Source organism: Molothrus aeneus, chromosome 27 (assembly GCF_037042795.1).
Source record: "Molothrus aeneus isolate 106 chromosome 27, BPBGC_Maene_1.0, whole genome shotgun sequence".
Lineage (NCBI taxonomy): Eukaryota > Metazoa > Chordata > Aves > Passeriformes > Icteridae > Molothrus > Molothrus aeneus.
Window position 1 is genome coordinate 956843 of NC_089672.1, and position 26319 is coordinate 983161.

The following is a 26319-nucleotide window of genomic DNA, read 5'->3' on the forward strand; positions in this document are numbered from 1 at the left end:
CCTGGGACAAGGCACAGGTCTGTGGGCACAGGGCTGTACCCCACTGGAGAGGTCCCCTCCCCCCCCATGAGGGTCCCACCTGCGTGGGGACAGCAGGACTGAGGGGCTCTGCACCCCCAGCCTCATTGCAGCTATAGCCTGGCAACTGCCCCACACCAAGGAGGGGCTGTGCCAGGCCAAGGACCCCCTTTCCTCCTTCCTGCCATGCCTGGGGCATAGGGCAGGGCAGGGAGGGTGGCTGTGCCCTTTCCCAGCAGCAGGAAAGCAAACAGGAGCAGGAAGCTGGGAGCAATAAACAGGTGAGATCTGTGCCAAGAAAGCTGGTACCTGCAGAGGTGGGGTGGGGACCCTGGGGACTTGTTGCAGCCTTTGCTGTGGAGAAGCAAAGTGGAGCCATGGAGACCAATCCCAGTAAATTCATAACCTGTTTAATGACAGTTCAATTGCTTTACATGAAAAAGTTACAGCGTGCTCCATGTTTGTTTTCCATCACATGACACCTGGGATACAATGACGCCACAGACTGTCACCCAGCTCTGGGAGGACCCTGTGCCCGAGCCAGTGCCCACGGGTCACACACACTGACACACCACCTCGGCTCTGCCCTTTTCTCTCTTGAGCAGCAGGTGACAGTGACAGTAACACCCTGAGACACTTGCACAAACCCACCTGCACACGGATACAACTGGGAGCTCCTGCCTGGCAGCAAGGCAGAGAAGGTGGCGGTACCGGGCTGACAGTGAGGTCAGGGTGAGCAGCCTGTTCCTGCCATGCTCTGTCACCAACACGTGTGGCCACACAACAGCCCTGGCCTGGCAATCACTAACCCTGGCCTGGCAAGCACCAGCCCCCCTGCCAAGTGCAGTAAGAGAAGCCACCACGAGCCAACCTTCTCCCAAGGCAGACAGAAAAGCGAGATGTAGACACAAGATGCAGCTTGGGAAAGTCCTTGGCAAGAAGGGACAATGGCGGGGGACAGAGCAATGAGGAGCTACCCCTGCTGTGCAGCTGGGAGCACTGGGCAGTGGCTGCAGTGCCCACCTGGCACTGCCCACCCCACAGCACTGCCACTCCCCCCAGCATCTTCTGGGACTCCTCGAGGAAGTTCCCCCATCACAGGGGGAGAGGCAATTCCACTCCTGTGGAGTCCCAGGGCGCTGGGGAACCCAAACATCACCACACTCACCATACACCCCAGCTGGGTGCCCTGCTCCCTCCTACTCCAGAATGGGCTGAGCCCTCCTGTGTGCCCCCAGCCCAAGCACGTCCACCCTGCCAGAGGAGAAGGCAGTGTGTCCTGGGGGTCTGCACAGTGCTATTTAGTAGGAGGCAATCCACAACAGGAAAATCCACAGCACAGCCACCAGCCTCCCCAGCCCCCCTGAACGGCCCTTTCCCCAGTTGATGACACCCACAACAGACCATCTCTTCCTGCAGATGACCCTTTACTTCAAACCCACTCCTCAACTGAATGATCCAACTCAATTTAACACCTCCTGGGTGCTTTCGGGTGCTCCCAACCCACAGTGATGTGGAACAGAGCCCACAAGTGGAACAAACAACACAAGACAGGCCTGGGGGTGACTTCAAACCATGCCTCACATCCCCTGGCCAGAGCTACACTAAAGCAGTTGCACTTAAACAGTGTTTCAGAAACTCCATGATAATTTCATTTTGGTGGCAAGTGAGACTGTGAGATGACAAAGTGGCCTGTGGGCCTGGGAGACTCGGAGCTGGCAGGGGGCTCCCAGCACCAGCTCCTCACCAGTGACTGCCAGTGTGTGTGACACAGGCACAGCACCAGCAGCCTGATCCCAGCACCAGCTCCTCACCAGTGACTGCCAGTGTGTGTGACACAGGCACAGCACCAGCAGCCTGATCCCAGCACCAGCTCCTCACCAGTGACTGCCAGTGTGTGTGACACAGGCACAGCACCAGCAGCCTGATCCCAGCACCAGCTCCTCACCAGTGACTGCCAGTGTGTGTGACACAGGCACAGCACCAGCAGCCTGATCCCAGCACCAGCTCCTCACCAGTGACTGCCAGTGTGTGTGACACAGGCACAGCACCAGCAGCCTGATCCCAGCACCAGCTCCTCACCAGTGACTGCCAGTGTGTGTGACACAGGCACAGCACCAGCAGCCTGATCAGGCATGGGCATGGTGGCACACGTGGTCCAGGCTGCACTGGCCTTCTCACACCTTGGCTCACCCTAAGGATACTGGTGGGACTGGGGACAGGCAATCATATTCCTACCACCTGGTTTTAGGGAAAGAAGGGAGAGCAGACAAAACAACAAAGGAAAAAAAAAAAAAGAAAGGGAAAGCATTACCTATGCAATCTACAGAGAGAAGACAAGTCTATATACACAGCCAGGGAATTCCACAGGGGAACAGGAAGCAACACTCAGAGAGGGCAAGGAGGCAGGCAGGGCCTGGGCAAGGCAGGCACAGGCACAGGTCAGATGGAACAGGCTGTGCACCTGACAGCTTCTCTTAAATTAAAAGCACCACAAACACACACACACACACAGAGCATTTGTGATACACCCCATGGGCTCCAACACCAGCCAGAACTCTCGTCCCACACAACCTAAAAACCCCAAACCACACACCAAAACTCAAGAGCAGGGCCCTGTGTGGGACTTGGAGATAACAAAAAAGCAACACTGCAGCCCTGCTTCAGGAGAACCCCTCTTCCAGCCAGAAGAGGCCCTGCTCACCCCAAAAATCAGATCTTTAGGATTTATTTTTTTTCTCAAACACATCCCAACTGCTTTTGGCCTCATGGAGACTCCAGAGCAAGGCACCCACACAGCAGCACCAAAGGAAGCTCCACATGCACAGGTGGTTGGGTGGGTTTCTTTTTTTATAAAGTCCTTGCTTCTGCTCTCTGGTAACTCCCAGGATCAGCCCAGAAGATGAAACAGCAACTGAAGAACTTCACGAATCTGCTCCCTTAGAGGTGAAGTTTTTTCAAGTCTCCTCCAAAGTCTAGAGCCACAAAGTGTATTTGTTCGGAGGCAGCTGTCAAGCATGCCCAAAAAATCAAGCTGTCTTATGGAATGATCATGTCAAGTACTACAGTACCTGTCTGGGGGGAAAAATAAAGAAAAAAAGGAAAATAGGCAGTTCTCCAGTTTCTTCCTGGAATGGGGATACCAGGCTATGAACAAAGCCCTTAGATGCCCAGCCTGGAGCTGTGCCCCTCGCACCAGCTGTACCGGAGCAGCCTGGCTGGCTCCTGCCTCCAGAGATGGCACTCTGGGACACAGAGCAGCACGTCAAACCCCTTCCCACAGCAGCAAGGATATGCTCCTCTCTCGCAGGAGGCACACCATGGCAGTGGGATGGCCTCGGTCCAGTCTCAATGGTCCATGTCACACGAGTCCTCCCCAGCACCATCCCGAAGGGCGGAGGATGCAGGGTTAACATTGCTCTTGTACCCGTTTCCCTTTATGAAGGATGAATCCAATAACCTTTGGCAGTTCCCTCCCCTCCCCACCCCATCCCAAATACTGCCCAGCCCTGTGGGTCACAAGCACATATTTAATGAGCTGGGTCCTCCTGCAGTCCCACAGCTCTCTCTCCCCTTGGCTGGGCTCCGGAGGTCCATGCACGCCGAGGGAGTGGTCTGATCCTGGAATGTCAGGCTGTAGGTTCCCGGGGCACAGGGAGGGGGTTTATCGTATCCTGGTGAAGAGGTTGAGCACAGATACAGACTCCTGACAAGGGAACACAAAGCAGGGGGTAAATAGCTGTTAGTCCACATGCTTCTGGGTTGGTTTGGTTTTAACCTGGTATCTCTAGCTCAGGGCATGATTCCAGCTCACAAATCAAAGTCCAACACCATAAATATTCCCATGGGTTTCTTCCAAATGGTAACATGTGTGCAGCTGACCAGAGTGCCATTCCCAGAGCTCTGCAGGCAGGTGTACCCCAGAGATGGCAAGAACTGGGAGACCCCCAGGATCAATGCCAGCTTGTCCCAGACCCCTCCTCCAAATTCCCTCTGCCAGGGATCCAAGAAAGTTCTCAGAGCATCAGACACAATCTGCTTTTGGTGATGCCAAGTTGTCACTGGCAGAATCCATGATCCCATTTTCATCCAAACCCCCATTTTAAGCAGTTTTGTAAAGAGGCAGGGGATAATCATGGAATCACAGAATGGTTTGGGCCTCAAGGGGCCTTAAAATTCATCTCCTTGCACCCTCTGCCATGGGCTGCTCCAAGTCCTATCCAACCTCGCCTTGGATCTTCCAGGGATCCAGGGGCAGCCACAGCTGCTCTAGGAAAATTGTGCAGGGGCCTCTCCATCCTCACAGGTAACAATTCCTTCCCAATATCCCATCTAACCCTGTCCTCTGGCACTGGGAAGCCATTTCCCCTTGTCCTGTCCCTCCAGGCCCTGGTGCGAAGTCCCTCTCCAGCTCTCCTGGAGCCCCTTTATTAGGCACTAAAAGGAGCTGTAAGGTCTCCCTGGAACCTTCTCTTCTTCAGCTGGACACCCCCAGCTCTCCCAGCCTGCTGTCACTCGAGGGCTCAGCTGCTCTGCTCTGCTCAGCAGCCCTGGACCAGCCTAGAGAGGGATGTTGTGTCACACCAGCCTTGGGCACAAAGGGCAACCTTTTACTTAAATCTCAGCAAAGTTGAATCCTTCACTGCCCCAGCCCTTGATCTGCAGGAAGGGATCAGGGAGGAGGCAGCAGAGCAGAGCCAGTGTGGCCTGAGCTGCCCCAGGCAGCAGCCCCCATGCCTGGCCTTACCTTTGTCGAGCGAGTTTTACTGAAGACGTTCCAGAAGCGTAAGGTTTCGTCTCCAGCTCCTGTGACAATGGCCTCCCCATCAGGGGACATTGCCTAAGGACAAGACAACAACCTTTAGCACCTGTCACATTTTTGAGGCTGAAAACAAGACTTAGTTGGAATGCAGGAGAGATTTAACTGTCCTTCCTACTCATGGTGAGAAGCCAGCTACCTCCACTTTCAGGTGCCTCATGCAGCCTCAGGTGCAATTTGGGCCCTGGCACCTTATGGTGCAGCTGTGGAACACATGGGGGGAGTGTTGTGGAAAGAATATTTGTGTTAAGAAATCCAAGCCATGTGTAACTGAGGCTGTTCCTCCCAGGATTATCAACCTGCCTGAAGGCACAAAGATGATATGACTGGATTTTCTGGCTGTATTGGTTGCTTACATTGGGATCTACCTCCCAAAACATTATCAGCATTTGTCAGCTCCATCATGAACTGCTGACACCCCCATGTAACAGTAACAGCAGATATGAGATGGATCAGGATTACCCGCAACAAATGTTGAATTCCCTGGGCAGCAGTCATCAGTGAAGAGGTGTGAAAGTCTTCTGGGAGCAAGGAGAGAAGCTTGTGTTTCATAAAATCACAGAATCCCAGAATGCTTTGGGTTGGAAGGGACCTTAAAGCACATCTCATTCTGCTCCCTTCCACTATCCCAGGTTGCTCCAAGCCCTGTCCAGCCTGGCCTTGGACACTACCAGGGATCCAGGGGCAGCCCCAGCTGCTCTGGGCAACCTGTGCCAGGGCCTGCCCACCCTCACAGGAAGAATTTCTGCCCAATATCCCATCTAACCCTGCCCTGTGGGAGTCTGAAGCCATTCCCCCCTTGTCCTGCTATTCCAGATCCTTTTCCAAAGTCCCTCTACAGGTCTCCTGGAGCCTCTGAGGCACTGAAAGGTCTCCTGGAGCCTTCTCTTCTCTAGGCTCAAAAGCATTTTCTTAGAAGAAAACTCAGATGTTTCCTCAGGAGAGTTTGGCAGGCTTTACTATCATTAACAAAGCCTCACATTTCCATAGCAGCAAATCCAAGTGTCCCTTGCAGGCACGGAAATGTGTCAGAGTTTTGCAGTGCTCATGGGGAGCGTTCACATTCCCGCCCAGGCAACTTATGGTGCCACTGGCACTGCTGCTTTGGGTGCCAGCTGGGCACACCTACAGCCAGGTGAGCAGCCAGAGCCACGGCCATCACTCACCAGGTACAGGACTCGATAAGAGTGCCCTGTGAGCTTTGCTACTTGAGTTAGCGAGGGGTATTTCCAGACGAGGATCTGGTTCTGGGAGTATCCGTGGGTGCTAACCTGAAAGGGGAGAGGGGAACATGAATCGTAGAATCATGCAATTGTTAAGGCTGGAAAAGACCTCCAAGATCATAAAGTCCAACAGTCTACAGACTACACCACTGCTCTGGGCAGCCCATTCCAGGCCTGACCATCATGAAAAAATTTTCCCAATAGCCAATCTAAACCTCTCCTGGTGCAACTTGAGGCCATTTCTTCTTGTGCTGTCACTTGTTACCTGGAAGAAGAGCCTTAATTCCACCTGGCTCCACCCTCCTGTCAGAGGAAGAGAAGGTGCCCCCTGAGCCTCTTTCTTTCCAGGCTGGAGCCCCTCAGCTGCTCCTCAATAGATCTGTACTCCAGCCCCTTCCCCAGCTCTGTTCCCTTCTCCAGACATGCTCCAGCCCCTCACCGTCTATCTTGTTGTGAGGGGCCCAAAACTTGACGTGTTTTCTTGTTGTGAGGGACCCCAGCACCTGAGGTGCCTCAGCAGTGCCCAGAACAGGGGGGCAGTCACTGCCCTGGTCCTGCTGGCCACACCCTTGCTGGTACAAGCTGGGATGCCCTTGGCCTCCTTGACCACCCGGGCACACCTGGCTCATGCTCCCCACGCTCCCCAGCACAGGGAAGGACTCACCAGCTCGTTGGCGTGTTTGGACCAGGCCAGGTTGCACACCTGGGAGCCGGTGTCGATGCACTGCAGGGGCTGCCCCGTCAGCGTGTTCCAGAAGCGGATGCAGCGGTCGGCTGTGCCCCCCCCCGAGGCCAGCAGCCCGTGCTGGTGTGGGGACCAGGCGATGGCTTTGACTGCTGCCAGGTGCTCTGTGTATTGCTGGACGGGACTCAGGCTGGAGTGATTCCAGACAAGGAGCTGGCAGAGAGAAGAGACATGATCAAACCTGTGCCTCAGCCATGTGTCCACTACACCCACGAGGCACAACGGGACTGATGAGGGTAGCTGGGCAACAAGCTGATTTCCCATAGCTCTGCTCAGACATGCACAGCTCCACTCTGCACTTCACAGAATCATGGAATGGCTTGGGTTGGTTCAAGCTCATTTAGTTCAAATCCCTGCCAAGGGCAGAGACACCCTTTAGCAGACCAGGTTGCTCTTAGCCCCATCCAACCTGGCCTTGAACACTTCCAGGGATGGGGCAGTCACAACCACCCTGACACCACACTCAGCTGAGGAGCTGTCCTAACCCCAAGCCATGTGGCAGGAACAGGCCCTAAGATAAGGGAATAAATCTAAAGAAACAGCATCACTGAAGGGGGCCTCAGACCCTGCTGTTGTCTTTCTGGCTGTATCATTCCAGAACACATCCAGGAATCTGCTCAGCTCATTAGGAGTTATTCTGAGCAGGAGGAACTCGGTCCAACCATGCTGTCACACAGGCACTGGGCACATTCCTACCTAGCAACCCGCTCCAAAGGGCTTGGAACCTGCTTTCTTCTGACAGATGCTTCTCCCATATGGTGCTCAGTGAGCTGCAAGCCTGCACTACAGGTATGAGAACTCACAGAGCTCTACCTCAGATTCCTGCTGCATACAAACATTACTGCAACAAACGTGACCATACACTACCCAAACAAAGCCAGGAAGGGCAGCTTAGCAGTGGCTTTGTTGAACTCAACCCCCTGAGCCAAGCTAGAGATTTAATTAGCCAAATACAGAAGCAAAATTAAATTTGCCTTTTTCATTTTATTAGGAAGAGAAGACTGAGTAGAAGCTTAGCATGATTTATATTTGGTCATGGTCCAACAACCAAAACAAAAGTCCTTTTCAGAGAGGCCAAACATCCTTAAAGAATCACTGAACCATTAAGGTTGGAAAGGACCTTTAAGATCGAGTCCAACCTTTGACCTAATCCCAACGTGCCCAGTAAACCATATTGCATATCCACTTGTTTTTTGAACACTTCCAGGAATAGCAACTCCCCCACTGCCCTGGGCAGCCTGTTCCAATGCTTAACCACTCTTTCAGTGAAGAAATTTTTCCCTAATCATAGAATCATACAATACTTTGGGTTGGAGGGGACCTCAAAGCCCATCTAGTTCCATGCCCTGCAATGGGCAGGAACACCTTCCACTAGACCAGGTAGCTGCACATCCTGTCCAGCCTGGCCTTGAACACCTCCAGTGATATAATAACGTCCAACCTGACAACATTTCCCCTTGCCCTAGAAAGAAAGGGGTGTGACATTTCCCATGACCCCCTGGAAGGAATGTACCTTATTATCATTCCCTCCAGAGGCCAGGAGCTGGTGGTCCGTGGACCATTTGAGCCCACAGACCTCCTGCCTGTGTCCCTGGAGCCGGCGCTCCGACTGCAGGGGCGGGGTGCGGATGTCGCGCTGCAGGATCATCCTGTCCCGGCTCCCGGACGACAGCTGGTCCGCGTTCCACGCCAGGGCACCTGCAGCAGGGACAGAGCTCCAGAGGCTGCTCTAGGAGCCACTGAGGCTGCAGAACACCTCTGAGGTCACCAAGTCCAACCCTCAACTCAGCACCACTGTGATGGTGTTCACAGGGGTTCTTGGATGAGGGAAGAGGCGAGGATCTGACTCCATGTTTCAGAAGGCTTGATTTATTATTTTATGATATATATTACATTAAAACTGTACTAAAAGAATAGAAGAAAGGATTTCATCAGAAGGCTAGCTAAGAATAGAATAGCAAAGAATGAAAACAAAGGTTTGTGGCTCAGCTCTCTGTCTGAGCCAGCTGGGCTGTGATTGGCCATTTATTACAAACATCCAACATGGACCAATCACAGATCCACCTGTTGCATTCCACAGCAACAGATAACCATTGTTTACATTTTGTTCCTGAGTCCTCCCAACTTCTCAGGAGGAAAAATCCTGAGAAGGATTTTCCTTAAAAGATGTCTGTGACACACCACTGCCACGTTCACCACCAAACCATGTCCTTGAGTGTCACATCCCCATGACCTTTAAACACTTTTCAGGCATGATGACTCCAGCACTGTCTGAGGCAGCCAGATCCCATGATTTGCAACCCTTTCTGTGAAGAAATTGTCCCAGTATCTAATCTTAACCTCCTCTAGCACAGCTTGAGGGCACACCCTCTCATCCCTGGGAGCACAGCCCAACCCCCACCGGGCTCCACCCTCCTGTCAGGAAGTTGTGCAGAGCCAGAAGGTCCCCCTGAGCCTCCTTTTCTCCATGTTGAGCCCCTCCAGCTGCCTTGGTTGCTTTTGGTGCTTCAGTCTCTTCCCCAGCTCTGTTCCCTTCTATGGACATGTTCCAGCCCCTCAATGTCTTTCTTGTTGTGAGAGATCTAAAACTGACTCCAAGATTTGAGGGGGGACCTCAGCAGTGCTCAGCACAGAGGGATGGTCACTGCCTTGGTCCTGCTGGCCACATTATCAAGTCCAACCCTTCCAGTCCTGCAGCAGTTGGTAAGCAAAATGCAGCCATCAGAGCTGCCAGGGTTTAAAACCAAAAAATGCTAACAAACCTCAAACCACTCCTTACAGACCTCCCTTACATCCTTCTCTGGAGTCCTAGGATCAGGGCACAAATAGAGGTTCCCTGAACAGACTGACTGCAGGTATTACCAACCTCACATCACAGTGCAGTAAAGCACAGAAACATTTTGGAATGTGCATGGATTTCCCAAATCTCGCCCCAGAGCTTATATTCACAACATCTCTGAGTAGAAAAAAACAGCCCTCCAAAAAAGGGAACTGGAAATCTCAGTGTGAAGCTGCCAGCAGAGCTGGAAACTGGAAGCCAGCAGCAGTGAAGAGATGTTGTAACCAAACCCAAAAAGCCTCAAGCAAGGAGGAAACACCTGCTGCAACACCCAACCACCATCACACCGAGATCAGAACACCAGAGTTATGAGATGATAATATTTTGAACCTGCTCAAGAGGACAGCAGGGGATAAATATTAATGCTGGTACTCTGAGTTCTCTATTTCCAGCAGATCCCTGGCTACCAAAGTTCCATCAGGAAGAAGTGACCCCTCAGAGCCCTCTGCATCCCCACTCCTTACCAACTCTGGCTGTGTGTCCCTCCAGCATGGAGAGCTTCTTTCCTGCAGCTGCATCCCAGATCTGTACAAAGCCCTTGTGAGTGCCAACGGCCACCAAGTTTCCCTGCACAAACAGAGAGCCAGGATCAGCACAGCCAGGAAGTACAGTCAGAAAACTGAAAGTTGAGGAGAAGACTTGACATAAATCCCATGAGATGGAAAGCATCCAGAGTTCTTCCATTTGACATGTTTTTCCCTACTGAGAGGCCCAAGCAGCCTGTCTGGAATATATTTATTGTAACATTTTATTGTCAAGAGCTGAAGAAGCAAACTGGCTCTTTCTCCCTCCCACTCCTCTTAGCAACGCCTGGAGAACCTCAAGATACAAGAGGCTGCTCTCCATCCCCTCCCTTTTAGCAGAAAAAAACCAGCTCAAGGAGCTAACTACAGCTATGATGACAATGACTGTGTGACCCATGTGTCAGCTGTCCCTGCTGACAGTGTCATACTGACCCGCTCTGACCAGCCCACGGATGTCACGGAATCGCCTTCCACAGAGAGGTCACACAGCCGCGTTACCTTCAGAGAGAGGAATGGGGTAAGGAACGTGGCTTTGTCACACTGGCTGTCCCACAAACCAGAGCTGTGCTTGGGATAGAGCGTGACAAGTGCTGAAGCCCTCACACAGCACATTCCATAGCCCTGGAATGCTGGAAAAACCCTGGAAAAACCCTACATCAACGGGCAATTCAATCTTCAGACACTCATGACCATTTACCTGACTCGTACAAGCACTCCACAGGTAAACACAAGTCCCAAGGCCAACGCTGAGGACATTAAGAGAGGACCAGTCCACCAGGTTCAGGTAGAAGTCGTCCTGCAGCTCTGGGGCATCCAGCACTTTGAAAGGAATCTTGGAGATTTTCCGAGTTGGTTTTCGAGGTGATCTTAGCAGCTTCTGACTGTTTACAAAAACAGATAAAAAAACAACTACAGGAATCTGCACATCATAGCAGATGGGAGGCACAGGTGCAGCCACTCTTTATAGAGCACTCTGAGGTTTCTATAGAAATGCAGACAAAAAGGCTGTACAACCCTTTTTCAACAGCAAGATTGGAAGGAATTAGGTTCTGCTTCTACAAAGGAGCTATGAAGCAGAAAGGTAAACTGATTACTGAGAGCTGACCAAGACATGTCAAGCACATAGACAGGTTGGGCACCTGAAGAAATTCTTAGAACTTGACTGTTTTATTTACTATCTCTCCAGATTTCCAAACCCAATTCACATTTATTTTAGAGCTTTAGGCAGAAGTCCTAGAGAACCTCACTGCACCCTCTGTCCCCTCTATCCCAGCTCTTCCCTTCTTTTAGTTTGCAGAGGATCAGTGTTACCTTTTGTTGCTGACAGGAGACAGGGAATAGGGTGAGACCTCATTGCCATCATCCGGGCTGGAGCGTTTTGTGCTGAGTGAGTACTGCATAAAGAAACACCTCGTGAGGACCCTGGCATGCCCGAGGCCTGGGCATCACTCCCAACATGCACTGGTGCCAAGCTAATTCCAACACACAGTTTTTCCTTTCCCAGGTGCTCCAAAACCATACAAAACCCCCCAGCAATGCTCCAAGTCCAAAAGCCTGATTTGGCCACTCACCACACTGTCCAAAAATCTTGGCTCACACAGCTTTCCTGCCAGCACAAACACAGGAAGCACACTGCTTGCTGCACACTCAGGTTCCCTTTGCAGGCCACCACATTTGTTCTCAACAGCTTATCTCAGCCAAGCCACAACACCAACTCACTGCACGAGCAGCCTGGCAGAGCCCTGTGCTCTGGTTCTTGTGCCCCACACACAACCTCCACTGGTGCTAATGCAAGTAACCAACTCACAGTGAAGAGAGATTTCTTCTCTGGGGTGGATGGCTGCAGCCTCCTGTCCTCTGTCTGGGGGTCCTGCACCTTCTCGATCCCTGCTCCCAAGAGTTCATTCTTCAGCAAGGCAGAGTAGGCAAGGCCATCTGTAAATGCAAACAGGCACTGAGCAGAGAGCTCAGAGCAGGAACAGCAGGGAGTATCAGGATCATGTGTGCCTGACCTGGAGAAGGGAAGGCTCCAGGAAGACCTTAGAGCCCCTTCCAGTACCTAAAGGAGCTCCAGGAGAGCTGGAGAGGGACTTGGGACAGGGCCTGGAGGGACAGGACAAGGGGGAATGGTTTCTCACTGCCAGAGGGCAGGGCTGGATGCCTGGGACAGTGGAATGTGTCCCTGCCATGGCAGGGGGTGGAAGGAGATAGGCTTTGAGGTCCCTTCCAGCCCAAACCAGCCTGGGATTCCATAATAAGGCCTCGATCTTGGCCTTATCACCGAGTGATGCAAGGGAGTGCGGACAGCTCAGTCCCTCTGGGAGACAGAGTGCCTGAATGCCCAGTCAGCTCGCAGCCGGCGCCGCACGACACCCGTAGCGAGCTCAGTGATTGTCAGCTCTTGAGTGATTCTCAGCTCTCTTAGGATTTCAGCTCTTTGCTTGCTCGCTAGGGCTCCTTTGGCTGAGGCAGAAGCAGATGCGAGAGAGGAGAAGGAGAGGTCCTGGTGTTCTACAGCGATGGTTTATTGGGGGCTCTGTGAAGGGTTCCAGCGACAGCTCTTCTTCTGTCGAATGGGCTAAACCAGCCCCTTTTTATAGGGTATAGGGGGATCCAAACTTGTCCAATAGTAAGGGTCAGGGAGAATGGCCTATGAGGTTACAGAGATAAGGCTAAGGGGCGAGGGGTTGGAGACAGGAGCTTATTTTGCTGCCTCATCATGACTCAGCAGCTCCTACTGTTAAGTCTCAATCCTCCATGGAGCTCTCGCCAGCTCCCTGGGGTCTGCTACAGGATTCCACAACTTGTACTCTCACAGAGTCTCTTAATAAGCCTAGGCCCCCATTTAAAATCAAGGTTAGTAGCAAGTTTCCCCTCCTTCCACTCCAGCAGGAAAGTGATTTCATGACACAATAAACCAAGGCATAGAGACAGCCTCTTGCATCCAGACACCCATCAAAAGCAGTGAGCTGGTACTCACTCATGATGTGGGCATTTCCCAAAACACCAGCATGAGTTTTGGCATAAGCATGAAAGTGCCAGCATGGCCTTAACTTCCCCAGCAGTTTGCAGTCAGAGCTCTGGGCACTGCCAAGCAGTAGAAGGGTGGTCTCACCTTTGCCAGTGTCTGATGTAGCATCTTTTGCTTTTCTGTTTTGGCTTGGTGATTTTTCATTTTCCTGAAATGGAGAAACATGCCATCACCATACAGAAACCTCAGGGTATATGGTGAAATAGCAACTGCAGGGAGCATAGGGTTTGAGGACACACACTCAGTGGAACTCTTCTGGGGCTGCAGAAGAGCATGGTGCAGAAGGTAAGCAGAACAATCATGCCAGCCAAAACAAAAGTACCACTTCCTCGGTTCCAAGGCTGAGCTGTAGGAGAAGGGAGCAAAACTTACATTTATTCTGTGGAAGTTGATGCTCCAGTTGGCCCCAGCTCTTGAGGGAATGAATCTGTCACCATGCTTACTAGGAGAAGACATTGGAGAATTGGAAGGTGTCAAGGTTCTTCTCATCTCTGCTACCTGAATTAAAGAAAAAAAGACACTGAACTTACTCTTGTCAAGCCTTAGAGTTGGTTAGTTTGTTAGGCCTCAATTGTTTATGTTACACGTGTACTTGCTGAGATTATGTATTAAAAAGGTATTACTGAACTCCACAAAAATATCTTCACCCCTTTTTGCAACCTGAACTGAGGTTATATATTCAAAAGCTCTCTTTAAGTGAAGCTATTTGGGTATTCATAGAACAGCTGAGGAGTTCACACCTGCTCACAACACAACAAAAGACTGTGGTTTGCTTTGAGGAGGTGCCAGGTCTTTCAAAAGCTCAAGGAAAACAGTCACAAGTGAGACAGTCAACATAACAGTGAGCCTGAGCCCATCTGTACTCACACAAGGCATTGTGTTCTCGTTCTGTATGTTGATTTGGCGTAGGAGACGTCTCTCATAGTCCTGATCCATGGTGGAAGTGGCTGGAGAGATCAGCCGGCTCAGGAATTTATGTTTGTGAAGTCCAAGCAGTAACTAGTGTGCTGCAACAGACAGGAGAGAACAGAAAAATGTTACACTCTTCCCTGCTGAAACAGCCTCCCCAAAGTCTCCTAAGCCTGTTCTTTGAACTTGAGACTACTTTTCCTATCCAGAGCATTGGTGCCAAACTTGTGTGACACTGAAGAATGCAGGCAGCCGGTATTTTGTGTCTGACAGGATCTCAGCCAGTCCCCACCCCACCTGGAGCAGGGATTGCCCCCGGGCCCTGCAGCAGAGTTTGGCAACCCTTCAGAACAAGGGCATGAAGATTCCAGGAACCTGCAGCCTGTCCTGTCCAGGCACTGGCACCAGCTGCACAGAGATGTGTGGCTGCCCTATTCATAAAAGTGTTCAAGGCCAGGTTGCACTGGGCTTGGAGCAACCTGGTGTACTGAAGGTGTCCCTGCCCATGGCAGGGGGTGGAATGAGATGGGTTTTAAGTCATTTCCAACCCAAAACACTGTGAGATTCTGTGATCCCACTGCTCAGGTAAGGGGTACAGGAGCAGTGCTGAAGGTGGGATGCTTTTAGCCATGTCAGAAGTACTGCAGACTTTTAACACCACCCACTGGAGAAACACACTAGGCACACTAGGCATCTAGTAGTCCAGTGAACATTCCATGTCTGATGCCTGCACTATCCCAAATACTCCTCCTGGCTGGCACAAAGCTTGCTCACTCATACAGCTATACAGTCTATAAGCAACATTAACATCATTTAAGCACATATTTTAAGCATACATTTTAGGACAGAGCTGCTTCATAGTTGAGATTTGCCTGGTAAATTAACATGTGCATCAATAAAAAATAGATGAGCTGACACTTGTGTGAGAATACACAGTCACAACCCCTGCCAAGCCCCAAGGGCAGAGAGCAGCACCCCCAGGGTCCAGCCTTACCCATCACACACCTTGTGTGCCTTGTCCACAGCTGACATGGGCACAAAAACACCAGAGGAGATTGGTCAAGTTGGTCTTTCAACCCAAGATAAACACGTCCAAAGGCAAAGGTACAGCTAACACATAAGCAAATTCCCACAACACACAGGCATCTGGAGGCTGTGCAGAACATAAAGAGATTTTCATTCCTGTTATTGCATAAACATTTATGGCACCTGGCCAGAGTCCCAGCTACACAAATGGAGGCGCCTCAAGATACAAACTTGTGGTAGAATCTCGGAGGCAACTGCACACAAAGCTGTGCTGGGAGGAGGCTGCCCAGGGAGCAGCTGCACAGTGCCCCACTCAGGGACAGCCCTGCACTGCCTCCCACTCCCTCCTGGGAAAAAGCTGCCTCCAGGAGCCACAGACCTGCCCAGGGCTTAACAGTTAAAAACTCAGGGCAAGTCACCAAGCTGCAAGGGGTCCAGCAGTACACGCTGCAGTTCAGTAAGATGTGATGAACTTTTACAATACTCTGTGAAATAAGCTTGAAAACAAGGCAAAGCACACAGACTCCACACTGCAGAGCTGATGGCCCTGCACCTCAGAAAGTTACAGGAAATGGGGGGACATCAAGGTGGTGACCACTGGGGTTCCAAGGGCTCCACCTTAGGGCCAGTTCTCTCAAATGTCTTTGTAAGTGACTTGGGGGCAGGACTGGAAGGTCCTGAGTAGGTTTGCCCGGGAGGAACTGCTGACATTCTCAAGGGCAGAGAGGCCACACAGAGAGACCCTGACAAATGTGAGGACTGGGAAATCCCCAGCCGTGTGGTGTTTAACAGGGCAAGTGTTGGATCCTGCCCTGGGATGGGGCAGCCCTGGCTGCAGGGACAGACTGGGAATGAGAGGCTGGAGAGCAGCGCCGTGGGAAGGGCCCTGGGGGTCCTGGTCAGGGGCAAGTTGGATCTGAGTCACTGCTGGGCCCTGGCAGCCCCAAGGGCCACCCTGTGCTGGGGGCACCAGGCCCAGGGAGGGATTGTCCCACTCTGCTCTGCCCTGGGGCAGCCTCACCTCCAGTGCTGGGGGCACTTTGGGCACCACGAGATCAGAAGGAGCCAAAGCTGTTGGAGAGTGGCCAAAGGAGGGACACGGAGCTGGGGAAGGGCTGAGGAGCAGCTGAGGGCACTTGGCTGGTTCAGCTGGAGCCCAGGAGACTGAGGGGAGGCTCCTGGGGGCTGCAGCTCCTGCCCAGGGCAGGCACAGGGGCAGGGGCTGAGCTCTGCTCTGGGACAGGGACAGGAGCCCAGCAAGGGCTGGAGCTGGGCCAGGCCTTGGCATGGAGCTCAGGGCAAGGTTCTGCCCCCCGAGGCTGCTGGGCACTGCCCAGGCTCCCCAGGGAATGGTGCCAAGGCTGCCAGAGCTCCAGGAGCTCCCAGGGCTGCTCAGGGTGGGGTTCTTGGGGTGCCTGTGCAGGGATGGGGCTGGGATCAATGATCCCTGTGGGTCCCTTCCAGCTCAGGAGATCCTGTGGTTCTTTGAGCCATGCCATTTTTCAGTACCAAAACTTGGACTTTTTACAAATGCTAAAATGCTTTTCTTCCTTAACATTAAGAATGCCAACACTTTTACAGGAGCATCCCTGAAATAGACAGTGCCAAGCTGGTTCTGATCACACCTGCTTACCTCTACCACCTCCTCCCCCAAGCTTTTCTCTTTTTTAATTTAACACATTACTCCCATATGTTCTTTCAGCGTCAAAACTGGAGAAAGCTCCCAAATTTAACAGAGATCAGCTTCCACCAAATGAAGCAGAGTCAGAGACGACATAATTGCAGTGAAAAGTTAGAAAAGTCTGTGATGCTATTAATAAAGCAGATTTAGAAAATAAAAATTAGTGCATGCCATATCAAACACTCTCCCTCGTTTTGAAGTTTACTTACCACCACCCTCACCGACCCACAAGCTACCAAATGTGTGTCTCAAATGAAACAGTTCAACAAAATGCCCCCTCCCCCCTTTTCTTTTTTTGGGGTGTTGTTGTTTTAACACCATGAGTAAGAGAGCTCAGCCTGCAGAACCCACACGAGGAGCGTGATCAGCCAGGGAACACCACACATTTAAGTGTTCTCCCAAAATGGCTCAGCACAGTATTCGTGAGATCCAGATCCAGTTACACAGCAAAGAGACATTTTAAATTCTGCATCTGAAACACATTTGACTATCAAGCTTTCCAGTTCCCATCTGCCCAAATTTCACCTACAACTTTCACTCAGAAACACAGCACAGATTGCTCAACAGAGAGACTGCAGAGGCAGAACACAGCAGTGAATGTTCAGCACCTGAACAGTGACATGTTCTTACCCCAAAACTTGTGCCACTAACAAGCCCAGGGAGCAAGCAGCACCTCTGGTTTGTGGTATGCTCTTGCTGTCTCTAAATTTGTCCATGGGAAGTGAGTGGAAGTGAGTCCATTTCCCCCAAATCTGGTACAAAAGGCTTTGCCAGAAGGACTTGGGGGTGTTGGTGACAGCTGCTCAACATGACCTGGTGTGTGCCCAGGTGGGCAAGGCAGCCAATGGTCATGGCCTGTATGAGGCACAGTGTGGCCAGCAGGACCAGGGCAGTGACCATCCCCATGTGCTGGGCACTGCTGAGGCCCCACTCAAATCCTGGCGACAGTTCTGAGCCTCTCATAAGAGGGCTGGAACATGTCTGGAGAAGAATGGAGCTGGGGAAGGGGCTGGAGCACCAGGAACAGCTGCAGGGAAGCTCAGCCTGGAGAAAAAAGAGGTTCAGGGGAGACATTCTTGCTCTCCACAACTCCTTGACAGGAGAGTGCAGCCAGGTGGGGGCCAGGCTGTGCTCCCAGGGAACAAGGGACAGGACAGGAGCAAACAGCCTCAAGCTGTGCTAGGGGAGGTTTAGGTGGGACATCAGGAGGAATTTCTTCATGGAAAGCATGATCCAACACTGGCACAGGCTGCTCAGGGCAGTGGTGGAATCCCCATCCCTGCAGGGACTTAACAGCTGCGTGGATGTGGCACTTGGGGACACGGCTTAGTGGCGGTCTTGGCAATGCTGGGGGGATGCTTTGAGTTGATGTTAGAGGGCTTTTCCAGACTGAATGATTCTGCAAGCCAATGATGTGTGGGCTTGAGGCTCCCTTTAAGTTGAAGAAATAAAAGATCTTGAGGAGCTACATGTGTTACATATTCTTCAGACACTATTTTGTCACTAATTATGCAGTTTATGCTTGGAGAAGAAAGGTGGGATTTGGTGGAAGGGTTTGGATCCCATGAGAAGAATTTGTATTCTGACTTTATGTTTGTCATGCACCGTCTGTCCTGTCTCTGAATTGGCTGGATTCTCTCACAGCTCATTACCTTCAGAACAATACTTACAGGCAGAGTTACAGTGCTGAACAAGTGCCTTTTGTTCTTTTTATTGACCCAACCTTCATGCATTCAAACACAAAGTGTTTTTTCTTGGTATGGCATGTTTTTAATAAGCCAGCATGCAGAACACCAGGCCTGGCAGGGAAACAAGGGCAGTAATTTTGCAAAATTATTTCTGTGGTTTGAGGCAGGCTGTACCTGTTTGGATTCTCCAGCACACACTGAAGGAAGTGTAAGAGATGCAGGTTGGTTCTGTCAATTCAGACATGCTCTGCTCAAGCAGTTCAAGAGCTGGATGATTCCTGACCCTTTTTTATTCCAGAAATTGTTCATCTGCCTTCTCTTCTGGAAGGTATTTGGGTGGGTAAGTGTTTAACACAAGAAGTGCTGATGAAAGTGAGAGACTTGGAATACCAAAGACAGGATGTAAATGTAAATGCAGATGTAAAGCTGAATATATTTCCTAATTTACACAGGGCCAAAGGAGGGGGGTAAAGGATGCCTTGGTAACTTCAATACCATCAATGTTATGTTGATGCTTTATTTTGAAGCATTTCAGATCTGAAAAAAGTTGCCTGGAGCTTTTCTTACTAGTGAGTCTTAAATAGACCCCAAATTTATAGTCAGCAGGTGCCTGCCCACACCCAGAGATGCTGCCTGCTCTTTGGGCCTGTATTAAATGGCAGAGGCTTTAAGGTAAAAACACATCACTACTCAGGTGTTGAATGTTTCCAAGATCTCTGGAATAGCCCCATCATTTGCTAAGGAGAAAATTACACAAGTACTTAGTCCTCCAAGTTATCACCAGCAGGGCTTAAAATCAAACCTGGACGTCCTCCTTCCCCAACTCCAAAATTTTAATCTTCTTTTGATTTGACTAAACCTGATCACAATACTTGCAAATCAATAAGGCAAAGCCCTCAGCTGGCAGCAGAAGTGGCAGTTCCTCCATCCCTGGCAGCTGCAGTGTCCTGGCCCTCATGCCAGCTTCAGGTACTGACCACATCACACAAAAAACCTAACTTGGCCCCAAAGGGTTGATGGTTTTGGCTGGTTCAGTAAGCATCTCCTCCTCCTCAACCTGGACTACTGCAGACTACTACCAGTTATAGATTCCTTTACAGGTTTTTGAACAAGCAGTAAGGGAAAAGAGTTAAAAATACCACCAACAAAAAAAGCCAGGCCATAGGTTTTAGCTGTGTAATAGTCAAGACTATTAGGAATGCATTCATGCCAAGACTTCACAGGACAGCCTTTGGGAATGAGCAAAATACTCTGTGCTTGGCCAAGCTCAAGCAGAGCTTGTCCACATTTAACCCACAGGAACATTACACCAACCATGCACACCTTTTCAGGAACTGGCCTCCTTTCAAATCAGCAAGAGCACCAAAAGTTAAAGTTGTGTGTTTTACCAGTATTTACCTTTTTAAAGTTACAAGGACATAATTTGTTACCCAGAAATTTACTAGGGTATAGTGTGAGAAGCATTTATAAAATCAGCCATTTACCCCTATGCAATGGGAGCATCTAAAGCTTTATTTCAAAACAAACTACAACTTCTGCCACCTTGCCCTCATCAGAGAAGCACATTCACAGCTTTGTACAACAGAAATCACACTAATGACAAGTAAAAAATTACTCCAGTGTTATGGTGTCAGATGGGATCTTCACCATTAGTCCTCACACTCCTGAAGATGCAATACTCCACCAAAACCCAGGATGCTGGACTATGGCAAGAGCCATCACACCACAGCAGTATTCTTCAGAGCACAGGAGATAGGTGACTGCTCTTCACTGAAGGTCCTGCAAAATTCCCCATTTTTCTGCCTTTCCAAAGCATCTTGCTGAGCACCTCCTGCCCTGGGCACTCAGAAACACATTTATGCACTCACTGCCATCAGTCTTACAGTGCCCCTGTTCCAAAAGTGCCAGCTCTTAGTGACCAGCAATACACAAAAACTGAACTCCAGTTTCATTTGAAGGCACAGTGGTTCAAGGGCAGAGCCAAACACTGAGTGCACATCCTGCCTGCACTCAGCCACCCAGTCTGGAACAGGAGTACAGAAGCTGGAGATGTAAGTGAAATGCACAGTGATCTGTGCCTCCCTTCACTTCCCATAGCAGAAAACATCTCTCCTTCCTCACAGGCAGAAAATACTCCCCTTTCCTCACAGGCACGGGCCCAACCTGCAATCCAGATCAGAGGTGACAAACATTTGACCTTCTGTACCTCCACCTGCACTCACAGACAAGCTTCAAGTCTTCCCACGGCCCTCCATGACAACTTCAGAAGCTGAGGTAAAGCTTCACATCCACCATCCCAAAGTGATGCACAATCCCACCACAATGACAGAGAAACTCTGACTGGCAAACCACAAACATTTAGGGCACTCTGATGACCAAGGCTGCAGGAAGCCTGCAGGAGCCAAGGATGCAATGCTCATGACACAGAGCTCTGCTTGTGGCCTGGACTATCACGAGCCAGCAGAAACTCAGGGTTCTAAGACCTTCAGGAAACAGCAAAATCTCTGTCTTTGGAAGGGCCTTTAGCAAAGATAAACACTGGCAGCCCTAATCACAGAATCCCAGAATGGTTTGGGCTTGAAGGCACCTTGAACCTCATCTTCTTTCACCCCCTGCCACGAGCAGGGACACCTTCCACTACCTCAGGTTGCTCCAAGCCCCAGCCAACCTGACCTTGGACACTCCCAGGGATCCAGCCACAGCTGCTCTGGGCAGCCTGTGCCAGGGCCTCCCCACCCTCACAAGGAACAATTTCTTCCTAATGTCCAATAAATCTTCTCAATAAACCATTAAAAGCCCAAAAGGTTTACACCAGGATTTTTGTATACACAACACTTGCTCTTAAATGCAAGTGCTCCTCGAAGAGGACACTGCAGAAAGCCCACCAGGAACATGACTTGCTGCCTCTCACACAGATGATGTTCAGGTATCACCATTGCTTTCAGCACAGATGTTCTTTCTAAATCCCTTTTTTCTCCATAACTAAAGGAAAAAAAAAGTGAAGATGATAGTCAAGTCTGTACTCCAAAGACCAGGCTATTTTCAACCTTTCAACTAAAACTCAAATACAAGTGATGGCAACTACAGCAATCAGAAGCAGCAGCTGCCCCACCAATGCAGCCACACAGCAGCCAGGCCCCTCACTGAGGGGTTCCAAATTTGCCTCAGCCAGTTTTTAGTAAGTCAGGAGAATTATAGGGTTGTTATTTTACCTTCATAAACGACGTTTTCATTCAATACACATCCCACTGCAGCGTAGCATTGTCTCTTGGCAGTGCAGAGCTTATCCAAGCAGACATGACAACCACGCACTCAGCAGGGGATTTCTCAGAAAATCACCACTATTAAGCCTCTATTTTATTGCTTGCAGGTAGTGATTATTTCACCTTTTCACCATGATACTCTGTAAATAAGAGGGACACACTTGTTCCCAGGGAATACAAAATGCAGCATGAAGCCCTCAGCAGCACAGGAAGCCTTGCACTGGGAAACAAAGCACAACACACAGGGTCACTTTGATGGCACCTCTTGCCCGTGGGCCAAAAGGCCCCTAATTAACAGGAAGTCTCCTTAAAGAGCTTTATCTGCTACAAAAGGAAAACAAACAAGAGGCAGCAGCAGGAACACTCCTGTTTCAGAGATGCAGTAATTGGCCAAGGCACCTGGTGAAGCAGCACCTGCAGCCCTGGGCTGTGCTGGCTGTCACCTGGCTGGGGATGCTACAAGGGCTGGGGTGAAGAGCAGGTTCAGCTCCTGCAGGTCTTGCCTGAGAAACACCAAGTGCTGAGCAAGTTCTACTGCTCCCATTTGCCAATGGAAGAGGCTCCTGCTGGTCCCCATGTGCTCAGGCAGCACAGCCCAGGACCCCATTCCTTCTGCAGGCTCATTCCTGCACTGGGGAAGGGGCTGGGTATGATTTCCCCAAGGTACTTCTTGCCAAGGAAAGGACATGTACAAATCTTACAATGTTCTGCTTTGAGATTTCATCTCAGTCCAGGACATAACCAGTGCCAAACGAGGCAGGGCCCGATCAAACGCCACAGTTCACACTCCCTGGCCTCCAGAACTCCCCTTAGATACAGGAGCTGAGATCTGGGTAGTTGCTGGCCTCCACAGAGGGCCAGTTACAGCCACAGCACTTCTGTTTCCACCCTCACCGGGAGGGTGTTTTCCCCACACAAACACGTTTTGTACAAGTCACTGGACAGACAGGAAAAAGAAAGGTTCTGCTTTCAACCAGTATATAATGACACCTATTTTGGTAATCACCTAGAAGACACTGACTTATTTAATTATCCTGTGTAGATTCTAAGACTCATTTAGGTTGGAAAAGCCCTCTAAGACCAGAGTCCAGCTGTTCCCCCAGCACTGTCAAGGCCACCACTAACCATGCCCCAGGTGCCAGATCCACGTCTGTTAAATCCCTGCAGGGATGGGGACTCCACCACTGCCCTGCATATCCCAGTGTTACAGGCAATCACAGGGTGGGACAGGTTGGAAGGAACACAGTGATCATCTGGTCCCACCTCTCTGCTTAAACAGGGTCATCCCTGAACACACAGCACAGGATTGTGTCCTGACATTTCTGGAATATCTCCAGTGAGGGAGACTGCACTCCTTCCCTGGGCAGCCTGTTCCAATGCTCAGTCACTGCACAGGGAAGTTCTTCCTCACATTCAGGTGGAACTTCCTGGGTATGAGTTCCTGCCCCTTCCTCTTGTCCCATTGCTAGGCCCCACGGAGCAGAGGCTGCTCTCTACTCTGAGCCCTCCCTGTGGACACTGAGAGAGAGGATGAGGGCTGAGGTCCCCTCTCAAGGCTGAACAGACACAGCTCACTGAGCCTTTCCTGAAGAGAGAGATGCTCCAGTCCCTTCAGCATCTCTGCAGCATTCACTGGACCTTCTCCAGGAGCTCCACGTCCCTCCTGCCAGAACTGGACACAGCACTCCAGATTTGCCTCAGCAGGGCCAAGCAGAGGGGCAGGATCAGCTCCCTCAGCCTGCTGTCAATGCCATTCCCAATGCACAGCAGGATCTCCCTGGCCTTGGCCCCAGGACACAGTCTGTGGTTCACCAGGACACCCAGGGCTCTCTGCAGCTGGTCCCCAGCAGGTCAGCCCCAGCCTGGACTGGGCTTACTCCTCCCCAGATGGAGGATCCTGCCCCTGCCCTTGCTGAAGTTCTGACAGTTCCTTCCTGCCCACCTCTCCAGCCTGTCCAGGCCCCTCTGCAGGGCTGCACAGCTTTGGGGAGGATTGGCCACTGCTCTTGCTCTGTGTCAGCAGCTCAGGAGGCACCAACCCCTTCATCCAACCACTGATGGATGAGTTAAACAGCACTGGGCACAGGAACCTGGGGGGGGGCTGATAAAAAGGAAGTGGGGATGGACAGAGTGAAGTACTTGGATCTTAGGGACACAGGGTCCTTAGAAGTTTTTTAATAAGTTTTTACATGTTGGTCACTCCAGACTCAAAGAGGACTGACTTATGAGCAGAAAAAAGGACAAAAAAAGGCTACAGAGTCTGCATTTTATAACAACTTACAGAACCTTTAGGGCTTTTTGCTTGCTTATGTTTAGTAGTTTCAATTCTTGGTCTAAGCACATTTTTCATATGGCTACTGACTTTAATAACATTCAGTTTCCCTTGAAAAAAATCCACAGAAGACAGTTATCCAATTATCTTGTACATCCAAGTGGGTAAAGACAGCTGAAAGCAGCAGATTTATAGATACACACTCTGGTAAGGCTTCCAGTAAAGGAGAAGTCAGTGCACTATAAGCAAAGATTAAAAATTCACCAGCAGCCCTGTCCTCGGAGCTTCACTGAAAGGTCAGGCACCCAAAACTCTGCTTCATCATAACACCTAAGATACTGAAGATGCAACGGTGCCCCTGGACAAACTTCAAAAATAAACCATAGAATTTACAAAACATGACAGCCTCAGTCAACAGCCCCAGAAAACTCTGCTTTTGTATTAATTATAATAATAAAAAAAAACAAAATCAGACTAATACAAAATTATAGAACCCCACAATGGTTTGGGCTTGAAGGCACCTTAAACCTCATCTCCTTCCACCCCCTACCATGGCAGGGACACCTCCCACTGTCCCAGGGTGCTCCAAGCCCTGTCCAGCCTGGCCTTGGGCACTGCCAAGGATGCAGGGGCAGCCCCAGCTGCTCTGGGCACCCTGTGCCAGGGCCTGCCCACCCTCACAGGGAACAATTCCTGCCCAATATCCCATCTAACCCTGCCTTCTCTAAGTGGGAAGCCATTCCCTCTTCTCCTGTCCCTCCAGGCTCTTGTACAGAGTCTCTCCATCTTTTTTGTCGGCTCCTTCAGGTTCTAGAACTCTGCAGTGAGGTTTTGTTGCTCATAGCCCAACAATACCTTCCCGAGGTGACACCAATGTGACCTGACAAACCTCCCTGCCCCAGCAGAACCTTCTCACCACCTGTGGACCTTCAGCTCAGGCTGATCCTGCATACAAATCCCACGTGCAAAATGCCAACAACAGGTTACAAACACCCTGACGAAACACACAGGGATAACGAGCTCCCTCAGATCCCAGAGCCATCGGGTGGGCAGGGGTACATCCGCCGAGCTGTATGTAAACAACAGACTGCTGGCCAAAGTTTCTGCTGCTGCTTGGCAGATCCACCCCACTGAAATCTCTGTTACCGTTTGTGTTATCAACTTGATCAAGAACCCAGAGTTAATCCAAGCTCTGGTTTTTTGCGTCTTTCCCCAGCGGTCGAGGGCACACGGACCGAGCGAAGGGCTCACACCGTGAGCTTCCAGGTGCTTTGCACAGCCCCAGCCCCGGCCCCGGCTGCAGGTGCGGGATGCCCGTTACCAAACACACCGGAGCGTTGGGGCTTACCGGCCCCGCCGTGACGGGGCACAGCCCGCCTGGGCCCGCAGGAACCGGCACAGACAGGGCCCATCCCCGCCGCAACGGGCGGGGAGGGAGAAGCGGGGCTGCTCGGTCACCGGCTGCCGAGGAACAGAGGGAAGGAGAAAGGGACTAAAGGAGACAAGGCACCCACGGCACCCACAGCCCCGCCCGGCCCGGCCCGGCCCGGCCCCTCCGCACAGCCCAGCCCGGCCCGGCCCGGCCCACAGGCCCGTGCCCTCGGAGGAAAGTGCGGCACCCAAGCCTGCCGCAGGCCCCCCGCCTCGCCGTGCCATGCTCCGCACGGTGCCCCGGGCGCTGCCCCGGCCGTACCTGCCCCGGTGCCGGTGCCACCAGCCGGCCCGGCCCGGCCCAGCTCCGCCTCCTCCGTCAGCACCCGCCGGCCCCGCCGCTCCACAACATGGCGGCCGCCCCCGCCCCCGCGCGGGGCACGACGGGAGCGCGCCCCGCCCGCCACTTCGAACACACACAGGAAGCGGCGGCGCGCGGCGCCATGGCAACGGCCCCGCTGACGTCACAGCCGGGACATGACGTCATGGCCGGCCCCGGTGTTTGTGTGTCCCTCCCGGGAGGGCACCGGGCCCGCACTGCTGGGGCTCTGAGGGGCCCTTGGAGTCCTTAAGGAGCCCCTTGGGGGCACCTCTTGGGGCCTTAGAGAGTTCCTTCGGTCGCTGGGTGTGTGTGTGTGTGTTCTTGGGTGCTTGAGGGAATTCTCTTGGTCCTTGAGGGGCTCTTAGGAGCGCGTCTTGATCCCGGGAAGGGACTCACCATGTCCCTGAGTCCTTAACAGGGTGCTTGGGTCTTTGGGGGGCTCCTTAGTGGGAGTTTCTTGGTCCCTGAAGGGGTTCTTGGGTCTCTGGGGGAGGTTATTGGGTCCTTAAGGGGGCTGTCAGGTCCTTG

At 51.5% G+C, this 26319-nt stretch overlaps 1 protein-coding gene across 1 annotated transcript; it reads right to left on the reverse strand.

Annotated features, from left to right (window-relative positions):
• Positions 1 to 412: 412 nt before the first annotated feature.
• Positions 413 to 25845, reverse strand: FZR1 (fizzy and cell division cycle 20 related 1). Its single transcript, XM_066566255.1, has 14 exons — positions 25732 to 25845; positions 14067 to 14206; positions 13572 to 13697; positions 13284 to 13347; positions 11976 to 12103; positions 11480 to 11562; positions 10866 to 11049; positions 10601 to 10666; positions 10109 to 10211; positions 8319 to 8503; positions 6725 to 6958; positions 6004 to 6108; positions 4766 to 4858; positions 413 to 3724 (listed from the first exon to the last, which is right to left on the reverse strand). Exons 2-14 carry the CDS (start codon positions 14133 to 14135, stop codon positions 3683 to 3685), a joined length of 1482 nt encoding a protein of 493 aa, XP_066422352.1. The 5' UTR covers positions 14136 to 14206; positions 25732 to 25845; the 3' UTR covers positions 413 to 3682.
• Positions 25846 to 26319: the final 474 nt, after the last annotated feature.

Bases quoted from the DNA above. Each gene is read 5' to 3' on its own strand.
- FZR1 (XM_066566255.1), bottom strand. From the start codon at position 14,135: ATGGATCAGGACTATGAGAGACGTCTCCTACGCCAAATCAACATACAG. The intron at 6,109-6,724 runs GTGAGTCCTTCC...CTCCCCTTTCAG, and splicing joins CCAAACACGCCAACGAGCTG to GTTAGCACCCACGGATACTC. The intron at 3,725-4,765 runs GTAAGGCCAGGC...TTCCCTTGTCAG, and splicing joins GTAAAACTCGCTCGACAAAG to GAGTCTGTATCTGTGCTCAA.